Source organism: Monodelphis domestica, chromosome 1 (genome assembly GCF_027887165.1).
Source record: "Monodelphis domestica isolate mMonDom1 chromosome 1, mMonDom1.pri, whole genome shotgun sequence".
Classification (NCBI taxonomy): Eukaryota; Metazoa; Chordata; class Mammalia; order Didelphimorphia; family Didelphidae; genus Monodelphis; species Monodelphis domestica.
Window position 1 is genome coordinate 619,818,949 of NC_077227.1, and position 22,062 is coordinate 619,841,010.

At 35.6% G+C, this 22,062-nt stretch overlaps 1 protein-coding gene across 2 annotated transcripts in view; it reads left to right on the forward strand.

The window, feature by feature from the left end:
• The window catches only part of ESF1 (ESF1 nucleolar pre-rRNA processing protein homolog), a 109,773-nt gene that overhangs the window by 65,565 nt on the left and 22,146 nt on the right, over nucleotides 1-22,062 (forward strand). For both annotated transcript variants that reach the window (XM_007476666.2, XM_007476667.3), the window contains exons 10-11: nucleotides 8,180-8,301; nucleotides 11,210-11,306. In XM_007476666.2, coding sequence (XP_007476728.2) covers nucleotides 8,180-8,301; nucleotides 11,210-11,306 — 219 coding nt within the window. The remainder of the gene's footprint in view (nucleotides 1-8,179; nucleotides 8,302-11,209; nucleotides 11,307-22,062) is intronic.

The window sequence follows — 22,062 nt, forward strand, 5'->3', positions numbered from 1 at the left end:
ATACAGAGTGAAGAGAATCAGAACCATTATATATACTATAATGACAATAATGCAAATAAAAATAATATGAAGCAAACTAATCATAATAGTTAGTCATAGCCCAAGAGAACAGATAAAGAAGCTATGGAGTAGGTCAGAATCATTTTGTAGGGCGTTTTCCAAAAAGTCTAAGTGGTTTTAAGCTTTACTAACTACAAAGTGTCAACTTTGTGTTATGGGCCACCTATAATAGCCTGAGAGGACATCTTCTCTATTGATTGATGTTGAGGATACCCCAGAGCAGGTAAGCAGGGACCCTCCTGAGGGAAAAGTCTCCCCTCAGACAAAGGTTGCCCAGTAGGGGTCCAATAAGGACTATCTATGGTGGAATGGCTATCCTTAGGTTCAGCTCTATGTTCCCCTAAAATGAGAGTTCTCTTATCTGACTGTGGTTATTTAACTTAAGGTGAATTTAATAACAAGTTTGGATTGGGGAGGTATCAGGGAAGAGGGAATTGGGATTTCCCTAGATTGGGTTTGAGACTCTCTCAGCTTTTGAGCTGAGGTCAGGCCTCATAGGCTGGTGGAGGGTTTCTTTTATTCCTGTCTGTGCTATATCTATGCTAGTTTTCTTAAGTTCAAGTCTTTAGCAGTAGACAGCAAGAGGAAGAAATGGTTCTGACCTTCAAGTCAGGCCTGTCTCTTTGAGCTGATACCCCTAAAGACCGGCCTTATAGTTCAAACTGTTCCCCTTAAATCCTTTTGTTTGATGACATGATCACTGGAATCCAGGTAGAGCACACAGTTGGGAAAAGTCCAGGAATAGAGATATTTCTATCCAAAGACAGGGAGAGAGGCTCCTTCCAGTCCAAGGGTCAGGAAAGAGAGCCATGAAACCAACCATCACTCCAAGTTGCCCCTCCTTCCACCAGCTTTCATTCTTATCAATATCTTCTCTCTAACATTGCAACTGCTGTTTGTTTGACATGATAGTAGACTTAGAGAATCCTAGAAAACCAACTAGCTAGTGGAAATAATAAATAACTTTAGCAAAGTTGCAGAATACAAAATAAACTCACATAAATCATCAGCGTTTCTATATATTTCCAACAAAACTCAGCAGCAAGAGTTTGAAAGAGAAACTGTCATTTAAAATCACTCCAGTCCAGGGGTCTCCAAACTACAACCCATGGGCCACATGTGGCCCCCTGAGGTCATTTATCCAGCCACCACCTCACTTCCGGAAGGGGCACCTCTTTCATTGGTGGTCAGTGAGAGTGGTGGCGCTGCAAAGCGTGGGGTTGCTCACATACAGTACTACTTCTGGTGACATAATTCTTTGTGTGGCGCCTTGTTCTGAGAGTAACTGAAGGAGACTGAGGTGCCATGCAAAGGTTTATGTGGCTGCACAATGGAAAACGTCAGCATGGTGAACGGCGATCTGGTGGAGGGGATTCCACACTATGTATACTGCTGCCCAGTATAGTGGTGGCAGTGAGGGCCTGTGCAAGGCGTGACAGGCCCATCACCGCCAGCTCTGCAGCCTCTGCTATCCCAGACAGCAGTATACAGATTTGTTCATAGTTTTTTTTTTATAGTTCAGCGCTCTAACAGTCTGAGGGACAGTGAACTGGCCCCCTATGTAAAAAGTTTGGAGACCCCTGCTCTAGACAATATAAAATATTTGGGAATTTATCTGCCAAGACAAACTCAGGAATTATATAAACACAACTACAAAACACTTTTCACACAAATAAAACTAGGTCTAAACAATTGGGAAAACATTAATCTCTCATGAGTAGGACAAGCTAATGTAATAAAAATTGGAGTCCTACCTAAAGTAATTTACTTATTCAGTACCATATGTATCAAACACCAAAGAACTTTTTTATAGAATTAGAAAAAATTATTAAAAAATTCATCGGGAAGAAGAAAAGATCAAGACTATCAAGAGAAGTAATGAAAAAATACGTGAAGGATGGAGGCCTAGCAGTACCAGATCTTAAACTGTACTACAAAGCAGTGATCACCAAAAAAACATGGTACTGGCTAAGAGACAGAAGGGGACGCCCAATGGAATAGACTTGGGGTAAATGACCTCAGCAACCTAGTGTTCGATAAACCCAAAGATCCTAGCTTTTAGAATGAGAACTCACTATTTGACAAAAATTGCTGGAAAAATTGGAAAATAATATGGGGAAAATTAGGTTAAAGATTTTCAGTTCAGAGTATTGATGTTACTTTTGTGAAGTCAAGTGGTCCTGAGAAGTAAAAATAATTTTTAACTTCTAAAAATCTAATATTTGTATAACTGAAAAGTGATGATAATTCTTTTTCAAACAGTCAAAATAGTTCTTAAATTCAGATGAGCTTATAAAAAATGTTCCTGAATATATGCCAAGAGACTTTTTAAGTACTTTGAATATAAAGAGTTGTGTTCCTTAAATGATTTCATGGTGGCAATGAGAACATAGCATTTTAAAGTAACCATAGTGCTATGTAATTGCCTAATTTCTAATTCATTTTTCATTTGACTATTTCACATGGCTTTTATTTTATGATTTTTTTTATTTTATTTTATGAATTTGAGGCGAGCAAATATTCTATATTTTAAGGAGACATTATCTTTGTCGTCAACTTATTGAAGTTAATAAAATAATTATTTTATAATCCCTTAGCATAAGGTATATTTTGGTTCTCAATTTTGGATCCATTTTGCATCAGATATGTAATAGACACAAGAGATTAAAGAGAATTTGATACAGTTAAGTTTTTTATGGTAGATAATCAAGTGACTTTTTTTTTTACATACCTAATACTATGGTAAGTACTATGTAATAGAAGTATGAATTCCTGCTCCCCAATGAGCTTAATGCACTTCAGAGATTTCTACATAAATTCCATGAATTTGATTTTAAATATTTTGATAACTATTTTAGTTCTAATTGCTTTCCTTTTAATTCCTATCCATTCAAAAATATCAATCCACGAACCCCATAACTTCACTAGACTACCCAAGGCAACTATGACACAGAAAAGTTCAGAAACCCTCTCTAGTTGGAAAGAAAAAACATGATGCATGAAGCCAGTAAAAAATACTTTTCTATCAGTACAAAATAATTCAGAACAGACCTTTTACACCAGTAAGACAGGCTATAATGTATTATGTAGTAAGAACAATAAATGTCACTTCTTCACATAAGAATTGTACATCCTAATAAGTACTATAGTTGAAGGTTGAATTTTAATTGCTTGGACACATTTATTTCCCCAGAGAAATGATAGGAATGGAAGTTGACCCAAGGATAAGCTCATTTAAATCACCATTGTGTTCATTTGAAACTCTTCAGAGAGTAAGAGATCCAAGAGCATAGTAGAATTCTCAGTAGTTTTCAAATGTTTTTTATTTCACTGAGTGAAAGAAGGGAATTTATTATGCAATATACACTTCAAGTTAAATATGCCCACTAATGTAAAAATAAATAATAAAATCTTGATTGATCAGAATGCATGGCTAATTGAATTGTAGTTAACCAGGAAACCACTTTGATCCCTCAAAGGTTGTGGCATTGGATGATTCACATTATTGTTGAATCATATGAAGAATGTTAATGCTAAAAATGGAGTTCAGAAGAGAACTTTTACATTAATAATGATATTGTAAACACAGCTTTGAAAGACTAAGGAATTCTAATCAGGACAATGACCAACCACAATGTTTTGTTCACTTTGTTGTTGTTACAGCCATGTCCAGCTCTTCATAACCCCATTTGAGGTTTTCTTGGCAAGGATGCTGGAGTGATTTGCCTTTTTCTTCTCCAGTTCATTTTAAAGATAGAACTGAGGCAAACAGGGAATTGCTTAAGGTAGTAAGTATCTAAGGCTAGATTTGAGCTCCAGAAGATGTTTTCTTCACTTTAGGCCCACTCTGCCATCTTTAGACATCACTGTGCCATGGCAGTTGGGTAGCTCAGTGGATTGAAAACGAGGCCTAAACACAGGAGGTCTTAGGTTCAGATCTGACTTCAGACCCTTCCTAGCTATGTGACCCTGGGCAAGTCACTTATTCTCCATTGCATTGCCCTTAGCACTCTGCCTTGGAACCAATATATAGTATTGATTCTAAGGCAGAAGATAACATTTTTTAAAAATTGTTGCTGCCACTATAACATTGTTAAGTGATCTTTTAATTTTTCATCTGTTATTTTCCAATTCATCTGGAAATATACTTTGGATTATCTTATTTAGTTGAGTTTAATATGAACTTTTAATGGAAAATTTCATTTCTATTTCATGTTTTATGTGTTTTGAGTCTTTACCTTTTTCCAGATAGATAGATAGATAGATAGATAGATAGATAGATAGATAGATAGATAGATAGATAGATAGATAGATAAAGGATGTAGAAATAGGGAGGCATCTTTGAGAGGACAAAGTGGAAAAATATGAAGATTCAGAAGCAGAGCCTGGAGATAAGGTTTTTATATTATATCTAAATAGTTGAGGAGGAGGAGGTGGATGGTGAGGAACTAATGTATCTAAACACTAGATGATTGAGATAGGCTTTTTGTAGGAAATGGCCTTTTAAGAAATTTGAAGGATCTGAGAGTGAGTGCACTTCTAGCCTGTGCAAAATCATAGAGATAGAAGATGGAATGTTGGGTAGGTAGAATATCAAATAGACCATTTGGGCTCAACTATAAAGTGCATGAATAGGAATGATATGAAATAGCTTTGGAAAGTAGGCTGGAGCTACAGGCAAGAAAGAGCTACTACAAATCCCTGACCATTTCAGAATATATCTATTTCATAAATAAGAGGGAAAAAACTACAAGCGTGTAGAACATTTTTTTTTTTTTGCAATAACCCCAGGGAAAGTGTGGCAACCACATGTTTAGAAAGAAGAGGTCACATGCAAGAAATATTGTGGATGTAGAATTAACAAGACTTGACAACTGACTGGCTTTGTATAGTGAATGAACACTGCTAGAAGTGATATTCAACAATGGCCAACCACTTCTTAGCCATTTCACAATTAATTGTAAGTTGTAGAGGATATGAAATCTCACTATCTTTATTGTTTGCTGAGCATTTGATTCAGTAAAGCTCATTTTCAATAAATAGTTTCTTGCTGAGAATATTTATTTTTTAATATATACTGAATTATTCCTGTGTCTAAGTTTTAAGTTAGAAGCACCAGTCAGTTCTTTGGCCTTTGAACACATTCATTTGTTCTTAGGATCTCCAAGGAATGTTTGCCCTAATAAAATCTGATTAACAAATAAGGCTGTTCCAGCTTAAAATGTGGCTACTATCTCCAAGGGAGTAAGGAGGGGTGAGTCTGGATGGATAATAAAGGCTGAATAATGAACTCCCAAGTTTTATTTATAGATCTAAATGAAGGAACTTCTTGGTCTTTGATTATCAAGAGGATCAGAGACCACCAATTTATTGGTTAAATGCTAGCCTAATCAATAAATTGACATTCTTAACCAGAAACCAGTCTCATATTTTTTTTAATTGTAACATTATCCATACATCAAAATCATTCAAGATTCCTTAAAAGCCAAAATAACAAAAATAAACCTATTCAGTGATTCTGATCATAAAGACCAGGAGAGGCATAGAATAGGGAAATGTATGGTCACCCAAGATGCTTCCTTTGATGGAGAAATTTCAGCAGAGTCCAGGTTGTACAGGGATTTCTGTTTGTAGATAGTATTGTGTTTAGGGTTGTAGGATCATAGAGTTAACCTAGAAAGGACCTTAGATGTCATCTATTCTAACACTCTCATTTTATAGGTGAAGAACTGAGGCCTAAGGAAGGTGAAGCATCTTACCTAGGGTCATACTTGCAATAAAAAAAGGCAAGGTTTGGACTCAGGTTTTCTAATTCCAAGGCTATCACTTTTCTCCCTGAACCATGCAGAACATGTCATCAGCTACTGAAAAGATCCATAATCATTTCTACTTTTTGCCTTATCATCTATATTTGATAACTCTAATTGGACCAATAATTAGTTGGGCTCACCTTTTAAGAGAGAGAGAACATTTCCTTAGATAATTGAAACTTCTTTAATAACCCCAAGCTTCCCTTAAGAACAGAGTTCTGTCTTTTTATTTTTTAATGTCAATAATCCACTTGTGTTGCTTTATGATAGTGTAGACCTGAAATGAAATAATTTCTGAAGAATTAAAAATTCATATCCCAAATACAATTGGAGAGGTACATGATGGGTATGAGTAGGGTGCAGTATATAATGCGGAGTTTGAAAGAAAAACTGAAGTAAAAGACTTCATCAAAAAGATGTATGATAGGCAGGTAAGATGGGCTAAGCACAGAGTATATGGAATATAGAAGCATCCACTGGTATCCTCATGATGCAAGAAGAAAGCAAAGGCCTTTTAGCACTTTGGGTGGGACATATAGTACATTTGTTGTTGTAAAGATCAAATAATTTTGTAGTATTTGTAAAATGCAAATGCCTGGCATATAAATAGATGCTACATAAATACTTATTTTCTTCCTTTCCTGTCCTTTTCCACATTTCAATAGCTGATAGTATATAGAAAACAGAATTACCATTTATTATTTTAGTACAAAACTTGTTATGTTTGTCAACCACTGATTTGGTTCACTTTGTTTTTGTTTGATTATTACTATGCCTGTGTCATACTTTTTTTTTTGTTATCTATTGAATCTTACAATACTACTTCTTCAAGCTACTCTCATTGTGTTTTTGGCACTCCCGTCTCACCTCATATTCCTTGAAAATAAGATGCTAATGAAAAATGAAATTACAGATTCCTTAATAAAGTCAAAGCTAACAAAATTCCACAGGTCACTGCCACACAGCAATATCAGTAAAATGTTGGCATTGGAAAGGTGAAGTTCTGCTCATAGGAAGCTTCGGGCCCACAAAAGAGCTTTGCATTTTCCCAAAACCAATCCAGCCCACCTTTCCATTTTTCAACCCTGGGCCTAGCACGTTGTCCTCCTCTTCCATCTTCCATCTTCCCCAGATATACCTGTTGTTAGACAAGCTATATAGGATTTAATATCCAAATCCATATTAAAATCTGAATAATAGATATTTTCATCCATTTGGTCCTTGCTGTGTGAATAGACAAGCCAGATTCCTTTGAATGATTATATATATATATCTTTGAGGAGGCTCTATGATATTTTATTTTGATGCAGTCAACACAAATATCTGCAAATAGGAGCAACTAGACCTCGACGTCCATAGAGAATACTGGTTCTGCATCATAGTAGTGAATAACTTTAACTAATATACTTCTCACTTGTTCTGATTTGTCTGAGATGGATAGGATACCTTGGAGGAAAAACCTGTAAGGCAAAATATTGTCAAAATTCTGCCCATTTGACCCTTTTCACTTAAACTTAATTCCCTTTTGTAATATTTATAGGGAAAGATGGGGGGGGGGGGATTGAAAAAAATAGGGGATAAGGAAGGTTTGGGGAGAGAGGAAATATGGCTGTCGGTGAGGCAAAGGAGAGAGATGCCCCCTGCCGAGAGGCTGTTTTTGACCAAATGGGGTGCCACTTATGATAGCCTACAGGGATGTCTTCTCGCTGGATTGCTGCCGAAGTTGCCCCAGAGCAGGCTAAACACGGACCCTACTGAGGGACAAGCCTTTGCCCCAACTTTGGTCACCCAGCGGGGTCCGATAAGGAACATTTGTAGTTTGATGACTGAACTGAGGTTCAACTCCCTCTATGCCCCAGAAAAGATAGCCCACTTATCTGACTGCAATATTCTAATAAGAGAAATTTTAATAACCAGTTTGGATTGGAGGGGTATCAGGGAAAAGGGAAGAGGGAGGTCCTTAAATAAGGTTGGAGTCTTTCTCAGCTATGGAGCTGAGGCCAGGCCTCACAGACAGGTGGAAGGTTTCTCCAGTTCCTGCCTATGCTATATCTGTGCTAGTTTTCTTAATTTCAGAATCACTGCCACTCCCAGTTGCCCCTTCCCCCACCAACTGGTAGTCTTGTCAATTTCTCCTCTATGGATATTCCCACTGTTGCTTATTCCAACACAGTGGCAGAAAATTGAGAACTTGTTCTTGTTTCCTTTCCGCACCTTCCATGTGACAGACTGTCAAAAATTTGAAGGTTTTTTACAGCGAGATGGTAACACAAATATAAATTATTTTACTCTTTGTATTTTTTCTACAGGTCTTAAAGAAAGTGCTGAAGAGATGGTCAAAAACAAATTGGAAGGAAAAGATAAATTAACTCCTTGGGAACAATTTTTAGAGAAGAAGAAAGAAAAAAAAAAGTTGAAAAAAAAACAGAAGGTAGTATATATAATATAACTTGATTCCATGTTTAAAAACATTTCTTTTAATGCAAAAGATTTTGAACACTGAATGCTTTGCAAAATTATAAAGCACTTTATGATTTAAGCATAATGCCTAAATGCCTTTTTCACAAGTAAAAATAGACAAAATAAAGCTAGCCAGTAATACAGTACTCACTCTAGGTATACTGGTGTTTAGAGTCAACAAAGTAAACATTACTTTAAATGTGTAGTTTACCAAATAAAAGCAGCCTTCAACATAGAATAGTTCAACTTTCAATGTTTTACTTGCTGTGTTCAACTAGTTATACCTCATCATAGCAGCAGCAGTGGCAGAATGGCAATAGCAGCATTCAGCATAAAATGTCTCCTCCTCGGTGCCCAGCTTCATTCTGACCCTACAACTCATCTCCTTAGTTTGCACAGTTGCTTGTCCAGAGAGTCTTCTATTATTGGCCCAAGCCACTGGCACAACCATAAAAGGATAGGGGCAAAAATAACAAAGCAGGGGGTGGAGAGTGGAATATTCTCTGACTAAAAGTAATAAGCCTAACTTTGCTAGTTATTAACATATTGACACTATGGACCATTATAAAAGAATAATTGCAAAGATAATTTTAATGCTAGTCATACCTTTAGATAAGTATTTTTCCCCAAAAAGCAATTACTTTGAATTATAATATCCATTTTGATTTAGAAATTCAAGTGTATGTGGATGGGGAAAGAAGAAACCAATCTTGCTTTAAAATCTCATTTTGTATGGAAAAAAACAGAGCTATGTTCTAAATCTTTGTAAACCATTATTGTAAAACAGTATACCCCATTTATGACTTCAGTGTGAGTGGGATGAGATTAAACATGGCTCAAAAATCTGCCATCATCAACAAATTGGATTAGAGAGAGAAGGCATATTTATTCTCAGTCTAGAAAAGATGGAAATTTTTTCTAGTGATAGTCTGCTGGTGTGACAAGTGCCCTAAATGGCAAATGCATGGCAAGTTGCTCTAATAACAAAATACAAGGCCTGGATGTAAGGACAGAATTTATATAGTAATCCTGCCACAAGATTTCCTCTCCCCTTCTCATCCACCCCTTCTTATTAAGAGAGGGACTAAAGCATTACAGTCTTTGAGCATGTAGTTTAGGTTTCAATTATACAAAAGAATTATGAAAGCCCTAACAAAATTTTCGTCCCCTCACCATTCACATAAGATAAGAAGCCTAGCTGTGTCCTTGAAGTTATCAAAATGTTCTTTGTGAATTTAACATTATTGCCAACCTGACTTTGTTGAAAAGCATACAGTGACAGGAATCCTAATAGTATTGCTTTTTAAACCTTTACACTCCATTTTAGATTCAAAACTATTAGTTTCTAGGTGTAAGAGCTATATAGGCTAGGCAGCTTGTAAACCTCAAAATTTCTTAGACTTATATTGTAAACCTCAAAATTTCTTAGACTTATAAATGTTGGAAATTTCAATTTCCAACATTTATAAGTCTAAGAAATTTTGAGGTTTACAAGCTGGAGTTAAGTAACTTGCCCTAACCTTTTGTTTTGAAGCCTGGCTCTATCCACTGAGCCACCTAGTACTATTTCCAAACCAATCTATTCCTTTGTTGGAAATTTAATAGAGTTAAGGAAAAGTAATCATTGGAGGGAAAGAATGATGTAATAGTTTAATACTCTCTTCCCATCAAGACTAGATCTATAAAATCTTCAAAGTTATTAATAAAATTATAGAAATAAAGATGCACTAAATAAAGATGGAGTAAAATCAATAAAGAACAAAGATGAACTTCTGATTAAACATGTTTTGGGAACTTTAGCTATAAATGTTTAATAATATGGTGGTTTCCTGAAAGAGAACTATAGAGAAGACAAAAACTCCAGGGGTGAGAAAATGAAAAAAATTAAACACAAGTAGATTCAATTTAAATTCCTAAAAGTCAAAAGTTTAATACAGGAATCTAAAAATTATTGATCTCCCAGAAAAATAGGAAGAAATAGCATCAGCAGAATATATTTCAGGAAATCACTCAAGAAAATTTTCCTAACAAAGCCAAATTTTAAATCAGAATATATTTAGAGGTAAATTGCAAATCTAACTCTCCCAGAAACAAATATATCGTATTCAGCATCAATCAGTACATTTTTTAAGAGCATACCAATCATGTACTTGATGGAAAACAGTCACATCTCAGCAAGTGCCTGTCTGAATCACACAGAGTTTCTCATTTCTGACAAGGAATGATGAATAAATGCATAAAAAGCCATTCCAAGTCAGCCTAGTATCACCAGAAGCACAAACATAAGGATATCAATAATGTAAAAATAATTGATTACTCTTAATCATTTGCATGCCATTCTACATACCTATGTCTTTCAGAAGATGATAAGCTACTTGAGGGTAGGGGCTGTTTTTCATTTATGTTCTTCAGTCATTAGCATCTAGTACAAAATGTACTTAAAAGCATTTTATGAATTGTCTCTTATTATCACAGGAAAGTACAGCAAATTCAAATGCGTTTATGGTCTTCTAAATTTGCATGTTATCTCTAACAATCATCCAGTGTGACTTGTTCATGTCTTCCCATGGCTGGTTTTCTTGGAAACTACATCCACTTTAAGTTAGCCAAAGATGTTATTCACTTTTCTGGCCTCCCCATTTTACTTTTTTAATACATATACTGCTTTTACATATTTTCATCTAAAAGAATTTCACTTTTTAAAATCTGTCTAGTTAATGTTAAAACTTAAATTCATGGTTTATTTTAAATAAGAAAACAGTGGAAAATTGAGTTCCTTTGCTTTGTGTCAATAGTAACAAGCAGGATCACTATTTTTCTATGCATTTTTGCTACTGTGCTTGTCATTATGACATCTCATGCACTGTGTTCATGTTCAGCTTCAATCTGTTACTGAAGAAGAGACCAGTGAAGATGAGCTTCCATCTGATGTTGACTTGAATGATCCTTATTTTGCTGAAGAAGTTGGAAAAATAGGTAAGTCGGTGTTTATATTTTTCCACTGAATTAAGAATTTGGTCAAAATGGGGGGGAAAATGGGAACAGTTAGTTTTAAGAAGAGTAGTAGAGGGGGAAGATAGGTGGCTTGATGAATTGAGAGCCAGGATCAGAGATAGAAGGTCCTGGGTTCACATTTGACCTCAGACATTTCCTAGCTGTGTGACCCTAGGCAAATCACTTAACCCCCATTGCCTAGCCCTTACGACTCTTCTGCCTTAGAACCAATATACAATATTGATTCTAAGATGAAAGGTAAGGGTTTTAAAAAGAAGACAAAAAAGAAGAGTAGTATATTTCTAGTAGCACCTTAATTATCTCAAAGAGATTTCTATCATTTTTGAGATATAAATTAACCTTATTGGTATACTGTAGTTTGTTACTTTGCACACATATCAGAACTAGCATGGCAAGCATGATGGAAAGGATTCCAAAAATGGAATCCAAATGTTGGATCTCAAGTCTCCACTGTAACACATTTTACTGTGGGCAAGTCACTTAAAACTCACTGAGCTTCCATTTCCACACCTTTAGAAAGGGAATATTTGCCCTTTCTACTTCGAGGAGTTGTTTGGAAAATACTGCACAAAAATTACATTGCTACTTAAATGTATATTATTATTACATATGCTGTAGATTAATCAATATCCTTCCTAAGTAAAGGCTACTATTCACAAGGTTAATTTAATTATTTACAAAGAAGCACTGTGGTCACATAGAGTGTGTAATTTGGTGTCTGGGAATGTCCATGACCTATGGCCTTACTTTCCTTAATTGTAAAATAAAGGAATTGAATTAGATAATCTCCAAGGTCCCTTCCAGACTAAATGTCTGATTCTATGATCCTAGACTACAGTCAGGACTGAGAAAGATCTTGCAGGTTGAAACAATGAACTGAATCTAACATTAAATTCAAATTCTTACAAAGTCCATTGTGAGTCAGCAGTCTAATGGGAAAGGTCTCTCAGTATCTGAATGTTAGCTTGGACATAGAGTCCAAACCTGGCACAGCAAATGTGGTGTGTGCGTGTGTGGCTTGTTCTTGACTTGCTCTTCACTCCTTGTTTTATTTAGTCTTGCTGAATGTGCTCCCCTCTTACCCCAATGCCACAGATGTTCTCTACCTACCTTTTAGGTCTTTCTTATCTCCTTATTGGTTCATTCACTCCTGTATTTGTTTTGTGGTGTTATTTTAATATTGGTTGGAGGAGATTCTCATGGTGACCTTGAACTTCTCTGCTTTATTCCCCCATCTTGGCTTCAACCCCAGACTTCAATATATAGAAATTTTGATAGTTTACATGGGTTTATTTTGTATCCTACAGCTTTGCTAAATGTTAATTATTTCCACTAGCTTTTTAGTTGATTTTTTGGATTCTTTAAGTATACCATCATATCATTTTAAATTCTTAGTGATAGTGATAGAAGAGTGATAATTTAGTCTCCTCGTTGCCTATTTTAAGCCCTTCAATTTCTTTTTCTTCTCTAATTGCTACTGCTAGTGTTTCTAGTACAATAATAAATAACAGTGGTGTTAATGGGCATTCTTGCTACACTTTTTATCTTATTGGGAAGGATCATACTCCAGCATGCTGGATGGAACTGCTCTGTTACCCCTCTCCACTGCATGTAGGAACAATTTTCACATATCCCATCCCTCTGCCCAGTAGCCCATTGTGAGCATTTCCTCCCTCCCATCCACAGTCTGGGGTAATGGAGGGTGCTTATAGGCAGCTTGAAGATGCAATTTGGGCACACAATCTCTAAAAGGTTCACCAGCACTAGTCTACAGGTTTTGGTTTTTTTAGATATCTTTCTATTTATATTTCATTCTTCAATTTGATCTTACATAATTAAACAAAATAACTCCTAATAATTGCTTTAATTTCATCTTCATGGGTGGTATATTTACCCTTTTCATCTTATTTTTTTAATCTTGGTTTTCTTTTTCTTAAGTAACCAATGGTTTATCAATTTTGTTAGTTTTTTAATAAAACCAACTCCTAGATTTACTTATTAAGACAGTAGTTATCTTATAATCTAATTTATTGATATCTATAACTTTTAGGAGTTCTCATTTGGTGTTTGGTTGAGGATTTTTATTTGATCTTTTTTATAATTTTTTAAAATTGCATTCCCAAAACTTTGATCTTTCTCTTTTATTAACATAAGCATTTAGGTGTAGAAATTTTCTTCTTATTACTGCTTTGTTGTATCCCATAGGTTTCTGGTATTGTCTCATTATTATCATTCTCTTCAGTGAAATTTTTTATTATTTCAAGATTTTGTTTTTTAACACACTCAGTTCTTAATATTAAGTTAGTATCCAAGTAGTTTTTAATTTTTATTTCAATGAACCTTTGTTATATACAGTTTTTATTCTGTCATTGTGGGAAAATTATATTTCTGCTTTTTTATGTGTTTTAATGATATTTAATCATAATATTTATGTCCCAATATTTGGTCATATTTTTAAGGTGTCACCACTGAGAAGGTATATTCTTTTCTGTTTCTATTCCATTCTCTCTGAATATCTGTCATATTTAACTTATGTGAGAGCCTACTCATCTACTTGAATTCTTTCTTATTTTTTTGTTAGATTTATGTGATTCTGAAATGGGGAAATGTAAGTACCCCATGCTTACTGTTTTGTTATCTCCATCTGTAACTCATTCAATTTTTCCTTTAAAAATTTAGATGTTATAACATTTGGTGCATATAAATTTAAAATTATTAATGCTTTGTTGTATATGGTATTTTTTACTATAATATAGTTTCCCTGTTTTATCTCTTTTTATCTATTTTAGCTTTAAGTTTGTCAAAGGTCATAATTGCTACTTCTGCTTTCTTTGTATCAGCTAAAACATATTATATTCTACTCCGACTTTTTATTTTTACTCAAAAAAGTGTCTCTCATTTTTAAGTATGTTTCTTGTAAACAACGTATCATCAGATTTTGATCCATATCTTCCACAATATGGTTTTTTGATCTGTTCTGCTATTCATTTTCATTTTATGAGTGAATACATCCCATTTCCATTCAATGTCGTAATTACTAGTTGTGTATTTCCTTCCATTCTGTTTTTCTTCACTGTTTGTCCTCTTTTTGCTGTATCCCTCCTCAGATTTTCAATTTCTTATCTTTAATTTTCACAACTTTTTAGAACTCTTACCTTATCTCCTTTAGTTTTCCTTGTTGAAAATTGGCCTGCTTTTCTAAGCATCTCTCTTGTTTTTTCTCCCTTTCTATTACTTCCTATTCTGCCTTTCCAAAAGCCTCTTCCTTCTCCCCCATGTTGCCCTTCTTTTTCTTTAATTGGGTTCTAAAAAATTCTCCCTTCACTTAATCCTAAGCATACCTCCCTTTTCACCTCAACTTACCCCTCTATTTCTTGATATGTAGTCTCTTCTCCATTTATCTCCCTCTTCTTACCCTTCCCCTCCTTTCTCTTAATCTACTCTTTTTTTTTTCTCTTAGCTCCTCAGCCCCTTAAAGGGCTTTCCTTTGTTTGGTTCCCTCCCTTTTACTATTCCAGTCCCTCCTTTGTCTCTTTCCCTTTCATTCCTCTATACTTTATGAAGATATTTAGCTTTCTAATTATGCATATTTTCCTCATTTTTCTCCAATCTGATGAAAATAGGGTTCTAGTACTACCACTCCTTCAACTCCTCCTCCCTTTTCCTTAATAGTTCCTCTACTCATTCCTTCTTCATATGAACATTCCATACTACAGCCTTTAGATATATTCCACTACCATGTTAACTCATTCCATTACTTTTACCTTGGCCTCAGGTTTCACCTCCCTTCGAAATATCTAGGTAACAATGCCATTCCCAGGAATCCTGGATAGATTTTCCCACACAGGAATCAAACACATTGACCTCTGAGGTCACTTACTATTAGCCTTTTATCTTACCTTTATATATTTCTTATTGATCAGATTTTCTACTTAGTCCTGGGTTTTTCCTCAGGAAGAGTTGAAAATTTTTAAATGTCCATTTTTTGTACCTTTTATCATTATACTCAAAGATGGCTTGGTAGCAGCAAAAGCTGAAATCACTGATAATTCTTCCAAACCAAACTTTTAAAAGCACCTCAGAAAGACATTGGGCATGACTTGAGAGGTAGGGAAAGTATCTATTTTTCACAGAATAAGGGGGAACCAGAAGCAAAACTACACACAAAAGAATGCTAGCAGACCACCACCACGACCACACCACACCACTCCACTGCACCTCACCTACTGGATCAGGTTCCTAGCTAGGGTATAGGCCAAATATGAGATCCTGAGACACTGCTTACAGTACCAGCAACAGAAGACCCCAGACCCATCCCTTAAAGTCCTAGACACTGGCACCAGCCCACAGTGAGGCCCAGAAATCCATAACCAGCACTACTGTGGTGAGGACCTACCCCAAAGGCAAAATAGCTCCAAGGGTTGAGACCTGAAACCAGCAGCAGAGGAGACAGAATCAACAGGTTTCAGAACTCCCAGTCTATAAGCAAAAAAGTCTGGGAAAATGAGCAAACAGCAAAAAAATAATAATAATAAAAATAACCCTCAAAGATTTCTATGGGAACGAAGCATAGAACCAACAGAGGATAGTGAAATCAAAGCAACCACATGCAAAACTTAAAAGAAAAACATAAATTGGTCTCAACCTCTTGAAGAATTTAAAAAGGAATTCAAAAATCAAATAATACAGGCCAAGGGAAAATGGGAGGAAATGAAAGATTTGCAAAAAAGAAAATAATAGCTTAAAAAGCAAGATTGGTCAGCTGGAAAGAGCAGCACAGAACTCCAATGAAGAAAAAAATTCTGTAAAATATAGAATAGATCAAGAGGATAAAAAGGTCATGGAAGAAAGTCATTCTTTAAAAATTAGAATTGTGCAACTAGAAGCTAATGACTTAATGAGACATCAAGAAGCAATAAAACAAAACCAAAGGAATGAAAAAATAGAAGAAAATATAATTAAGTTCAGTTTTGCTGGACATGTTATTCATGGTAACAAGCCCAGTTCTTTTGCTCTATGAAATGCTGTGTTTAGTGGCCTAAGTTCTTTTTATGTTATGACTGCTGAGTCTTATTTTATCCCGAATGTACCTCCACAGTATTTAAATTATTTTTTTTGTCTCAATGCTTATATTATTTTTTCTTTAACCTGGTAATTATGAAATTTAACAATGATGTTCATTTCCATCTCTGGATCTCTTTGAGGAGGTAGTGATCCAGTGGGTTATTTCAATTTCTTATTTTACCCATGAATTACCCTAGAATTTCTGAGCAATTTTTCTTGACAATTATAACTTTCCAGGAGCCTTATTGTCTTATATTGTCTCTCCTTGATCTGTTTTCGAGGTCAGTTGTTTTTGTAATAAGATGTTTTGTATTCTCTTATTTTTTCTTTCTTTTGATTTTATTTAATTATTTCTAATTGTCTTAGGAAATCATTAGCTTCCCCCTGACCAGTGCTTGTTCTTAATTAGTTATTTTTTTCTCTAAGTTTCTGGGGTTTTTTGTTTGTTTTTTTGCAGTGCTTTTTTATTTTTTCTGGTTTTTCCTCAACCTTGCTCTCATTTGGCTTTTAAGGTCTTTTTAAAAATTCTTCCAAAAGCTCTTTTTGAACTTGTAGCTACTTATTATATTTCTTTGCAGTTTTGAAGTGGGTGACTTAACTTTAGTATCCCTTGAGTTTGAACCAAGGTCTTCTCTGTCTTTATAGTAGCTGTCAGTAGTTAGGTTCTTTCTCCTTTGGTTGCTCTTTTATTTTTTTTTTTAATAATTTTTTCAGCCAGGTCAATAGACTTAATTATTGGCTTTTTTCCTAAAGTCCCAGGGTTCCTGTTGTTGTGGTTTGTTACCTCAGGTTTCAGGATATTTTTGTATTTGTTTTAACCTGGTTCCTATTTAGTTATTCCAGTTTTTTATAGTCTGTGGGTCTATTGTAATCTCTTCGGGCATCACTCAAGCCCCACTCCATCATTGATCTCAGATGTTCCAACCAAAGCTAGTGAGGAGTTTTGCCACAGTATCTCAAAACAGACATGCCCCCGTTGTGGCAAACAAAGACCCCACTCTCCTAGGAGAAGTCACAGTGGATGGATCTCCAACCTCTCAGCAAATGCATTCACCAGTACATGTTCACTCTTCCTCTTCCCTTGCCATGGCCCAAGATAGAGCAGGTGTCCCATCCCTGTACCTCAGTTCTCCTAAGTCTCTCACCTGTCAGCAGCAAGGCTTGAGGTTCTGTTCTTAGTGTCTGATGCCCCTGAACTCTGGGATATCTATTCTTTAAGCCCCTAGCTACAGGCTAGTGAAGGGCTCCTGAACCAAGACCACATTAGGACACAGCTATTCCCAGGACTCTCTACCTGCCTATTCCAGTGGATAGAAATGCCTGGGCTCAGCAAACAAGGTGAGATTAAAGGGCTACCCTCCTTACTGTTTCTTCTATTCCTACTTCTAGGGCTTGTGGTGTTTGCACTGAAGCCAGGGAAGTCAGATACCTTCCTACCTATTTTTCCTTGTCTCTTCAGGTTCACTCCCAATTTTGCTGCTTTTAGCATTGATTCTGTGGAGTTATTTTTGGTTGTTTGTGGTGGGTATTAGAAGGGGGAGGAAACATCACACCCTGGTTCTTCATCTTCCCACATTGAACTTCCAAAACACAATATTTCAATTTTTAGTTTGAGATCTTTTCCACAAAATTACTAATATGAAAAACTATTTTATGTGTTTCATATGTAAAATCTATATCAAATTGTTAACTGTCTAGGGTGTTGGGACAGGGGAAAGAAGGAGATGAAGAAAGGGTAAGAATGAGTGAACTAATTTGAAACTAAACACTCCAAAAAATGAATATTAAAACATTGTTTTTGCATGTAATTGAGTTAAAAAATAAAATGGTTTTTTTTTTTTTAAAGAACTATGTAGTGCCTGCCCTCCAGGAGCTTACATTCTAATGGAGGAAAACAATACCTAAAAAGAAGCTTTCATCCTAATGAAAGAAAATGACACACAAAAAGTGGGTGGAACAATGAAGAAATAAGGTTCATAATTAAAGGAATAATGTAGTTAGATGATGTTATCCACAGTAGGGAACTGTCTAGATACCCAGTGGTTGTCTATGGGTATCTCAGCTTCCCTTTTGTGAAGGGAAGGCAGGGCAGGTTGACTTTCCCTCACTGGGCCATTACGCACAAAAGCCTTGGAGACTATGTTATAGGGAAAACAGTATCTCTATTTATTAGAAATCAAGGTTAGGATGTAAGGATTAAACAAAAAGAATGCTGAGACTGGTTTCTGTTCTTCCAAGCTATACTACCACTTCCCTGTTTCTAACTAGATGTTCCCCGACAACTTACTAAGCTACCTGGCTATAATCCTCAGACTCTGGTTCAGTTATTTCTCCCAAAAATTGTCTCCAAAATCTGCTAAGAGTGGACCCAAGATGGCTGTGTCCACCCAATCTGGATCTGACCCTGCGGTAGACCCTTAGAGTCCAACAGATAGGATCTTAAAGTAAAACCTCCAGGCAAGTTTGTAAACACAACAGGGATAACTAGATCTTCAAATTGTTCTTCAGTTGAAGAGAACCTCAGAAAAATGGTTTGAAGGTTTCCCTTCATCCACAGAAGGCTTGAGGTAGGAAAGTCCCAGATGCAGCTCCTCTCCTAGCTTAGGATAGGAAGTGGCAGTTGTTCCTTCAAACTCCTTCCTCCTCAGCCCACTGAATTCCAGAACACTCTCCAGAGTTCCTTAAAGTCAAATCTTAAGCCCAGCACTTTGGAGATAATTTCCAATCCTTTCAACCTTACTCTTCTCAAAATTCAATTCTATAATCTCATTACTATAGCAGGCAAACATCCTTACCTAGTGCCTTGTTTAAAAAAAAAAAAATCCAGAGTCAGTAATACAGCACTGTAACCATGAAAACATGGTTTCTAAGACTGTGATTTCCCAAAACTGTAAAGGTTTTGGCCAAACTGTAAAGATAACTTTTAGTGTCTTGATTTAAATCAAAAATAAGTGGTCGCCATGGGAAAATTCCCAAATATTAAAATACCCAAGTCAGCTGGGTTTTTTTGGAGATTTTACTTAATATAAATGAAGGAATTAAGGGAAGGAGATAGAGAGAAAGAGAAAATAGTAGAAAGGGCCTCGGCCAAATGGCCTAGGCCTGTGCCTAAGGGAGAGCAAGTTAGACTTTATCACTCACCACAAGATCGTCTTCAAGCTGGGTTCTTCCACTCCGAACAGAAATTAGCCTCCAAATTGAATTCAAATTGTAACTGAATTCAATTGCCCTGAACTTGTTCTTTCACTTCCTTTTAAAGAGATTTTTCTCTTATGTCACCTCCCCCAAATTTTCACGTCTACCAATCACAATAGATGCTTTTTCCCAGGACTGCCCATTCTTAGTTCTCATCTTCTTTTGTTCTCACCTTCTCTGGTTAGGAAAAAAAAATCTGAGTATTTCACACCTCTTTTTAAGCTTGCCTTTTGTAAGTTGCTTGACCTTTTAGTGACTAATTTAACCTTTATAGGTACTTAGAACCTCTTTGTATTATATATAAAAATAGACCTAGCTTAAGGTTTTAGCTTCACTATAAGTATGAGTTAGGGACTTTTTCATTGTTCAATCAGGAGTTTTTCAACTTTATCTTCCCCTAAGGCACTGTTTGAGCAGGGTGGAGTAATTTTAAAAATTCTCAATACATTCCTGACCAAGTACCTCCATTGTTACAGATGGGAAATAGCTTAATCAAAGCTTCTAAAGTAGAGTCTGAGCAGTTTTAAGATTCACAGCATGGAGAGGAATGAAGGGATGGATGGCTTCAGCATCCTTTTTAAATGGAGATTCAGGAATGAAATAGCCAATCAGAGAAAGAGGCTATAGCAGGGCTTTAGGCTCCAGGGTGAAAAAATTTCTTTGTCATAATGAGACAAGTTCAGAAAGTCAGGAATGGTGCCTAAGTAGCGGGGATTTTATTGGTTTGGGAGTTGTTTTGGGTTTTTGAGAAAACTCACTTTTTCATTCTTAGTATAGCAAAACTATTCAGAGGAAGAAGTCCAGGGGAAGGTAAAAAGAATGAACGGTTATTAAACATTTACTATATGTAAGAGAGTGTGCTAAGTACTTTGCAATAATTTTCCCATTAGATCATCTGCCCTGGTTGGTGGGTGCTATTATTATCCCCATTTTATAATTGAGAAAACTGAAGGAAACAAATTAGTATTCTTCAGACCCAAAATGATATTTTAAAGATTTTTTTTTTTTAGCTTCCAGGACATCTGGAAGTACACATTGTATCTAGTGTATGTTTGTACCCAAGTTTTCAGTGTGCCAGATTGTTCTTATTTTGGGTATGATAAATGTATTGATATACTGAGAGGCAGAATTGTTTTGGAATTACAAAAATTTCTTAATGGAGATGGAGTATTATAAAATGAACTTGCTCCTTACTATGAGTTGTGAAAGGTTAAAAAGTTTCTAAGAATCGCAGATGTGTGCTTTAATGGCTGAGGAACTTTGATTTTTAACACTGTTGAAAACCTTTGGGCTAATAATGAATGCTACACATAGGCTTTTTGTCTTTTTCTGCAATATAATAAATAATAAATAAATAATAATTTGACCTCAGTACCATGTGGGATAAAACAGTTGATTGCAGCAGAGGACACATTGCATATTAGTTTTCACCTACCTGTAAGAAAGTCTTAAGATTTTTGCATTTTTTATTAAATTTCATTATTTTACCTTGTGTCAGAGTTTAAATACTACCATAGGTATATTCAAAAATATGCATAAATAATTGGGGGAGGAGATACTATCCAGTCAGAATTTAGAAAAGCTTCATGAAAAAACTGGTCTTGAACTGAGCTTAGAGAAGTATATTAGAGAACTTAAGAAGGAAAGGTTAAGGACTGAGGGATTTAAAGGAATGGGGGACAATCTGCCCCAAAACCTAAATTGTCTCTTTCTGGCTTCTTACAATATTTTCTCTTTAGCTTGGAAGCTCTTGAATTTGTCAATTACATTCTGGGGGTTGGCTTTTGAGGATTTAATGTAGAGGGTGATCTATGGACTCTTTCAATGTCTTTTTTGCTCTTTTGTTCAAGAATATCAGGGCAGTTTTCTTGGATAATTTCTTATAGTATGATGTCAAGGTTTCTGTTGATTTCCAGGTTTTCAAGTAGGCCTATGACTCTCAAATTGTCTCTCCTGGACCTGTTTTCCAAGTAAATCATCTTCTCAATGAGATATTTCATGTTTCCTTCTTTTTTGTCATTCTTTTGACTTTGCTTTATTAATTCTTGCTATCTTGTGAGATCATTAGCTTCTGCCTGCCCAATTTTAATCTTTAAAGAATAGTTTTCAGCTATGATTTTCCTTTTTGATTTGGTCTATCCTGCTTTTCATGGCTTCCAGCAGGTGAATTCTAGTCTCCAGTTTGCTTATCATTCCATTTGATTTCTGGACTTCTTTTTCCAAATGGGAGATATTGTCTTTTAAACTATTATTTTCTTTTTGAATTATTTCCCACATCTTCTTGAGGCTTCTTCTATCTTTCTCACTTGGTTCATCATCTCAAATCTGATCTCCTCAAGAACTTATGACTAATTTCCTTTTTTTTTTTTTGGAAGGTTTGGATGTGTTTGCTTGTTTATCATTCTCTGCTGTCTCCTCTGTAGTGTGGAGTTTTTCATAATAGATTATTGAGGGTCAA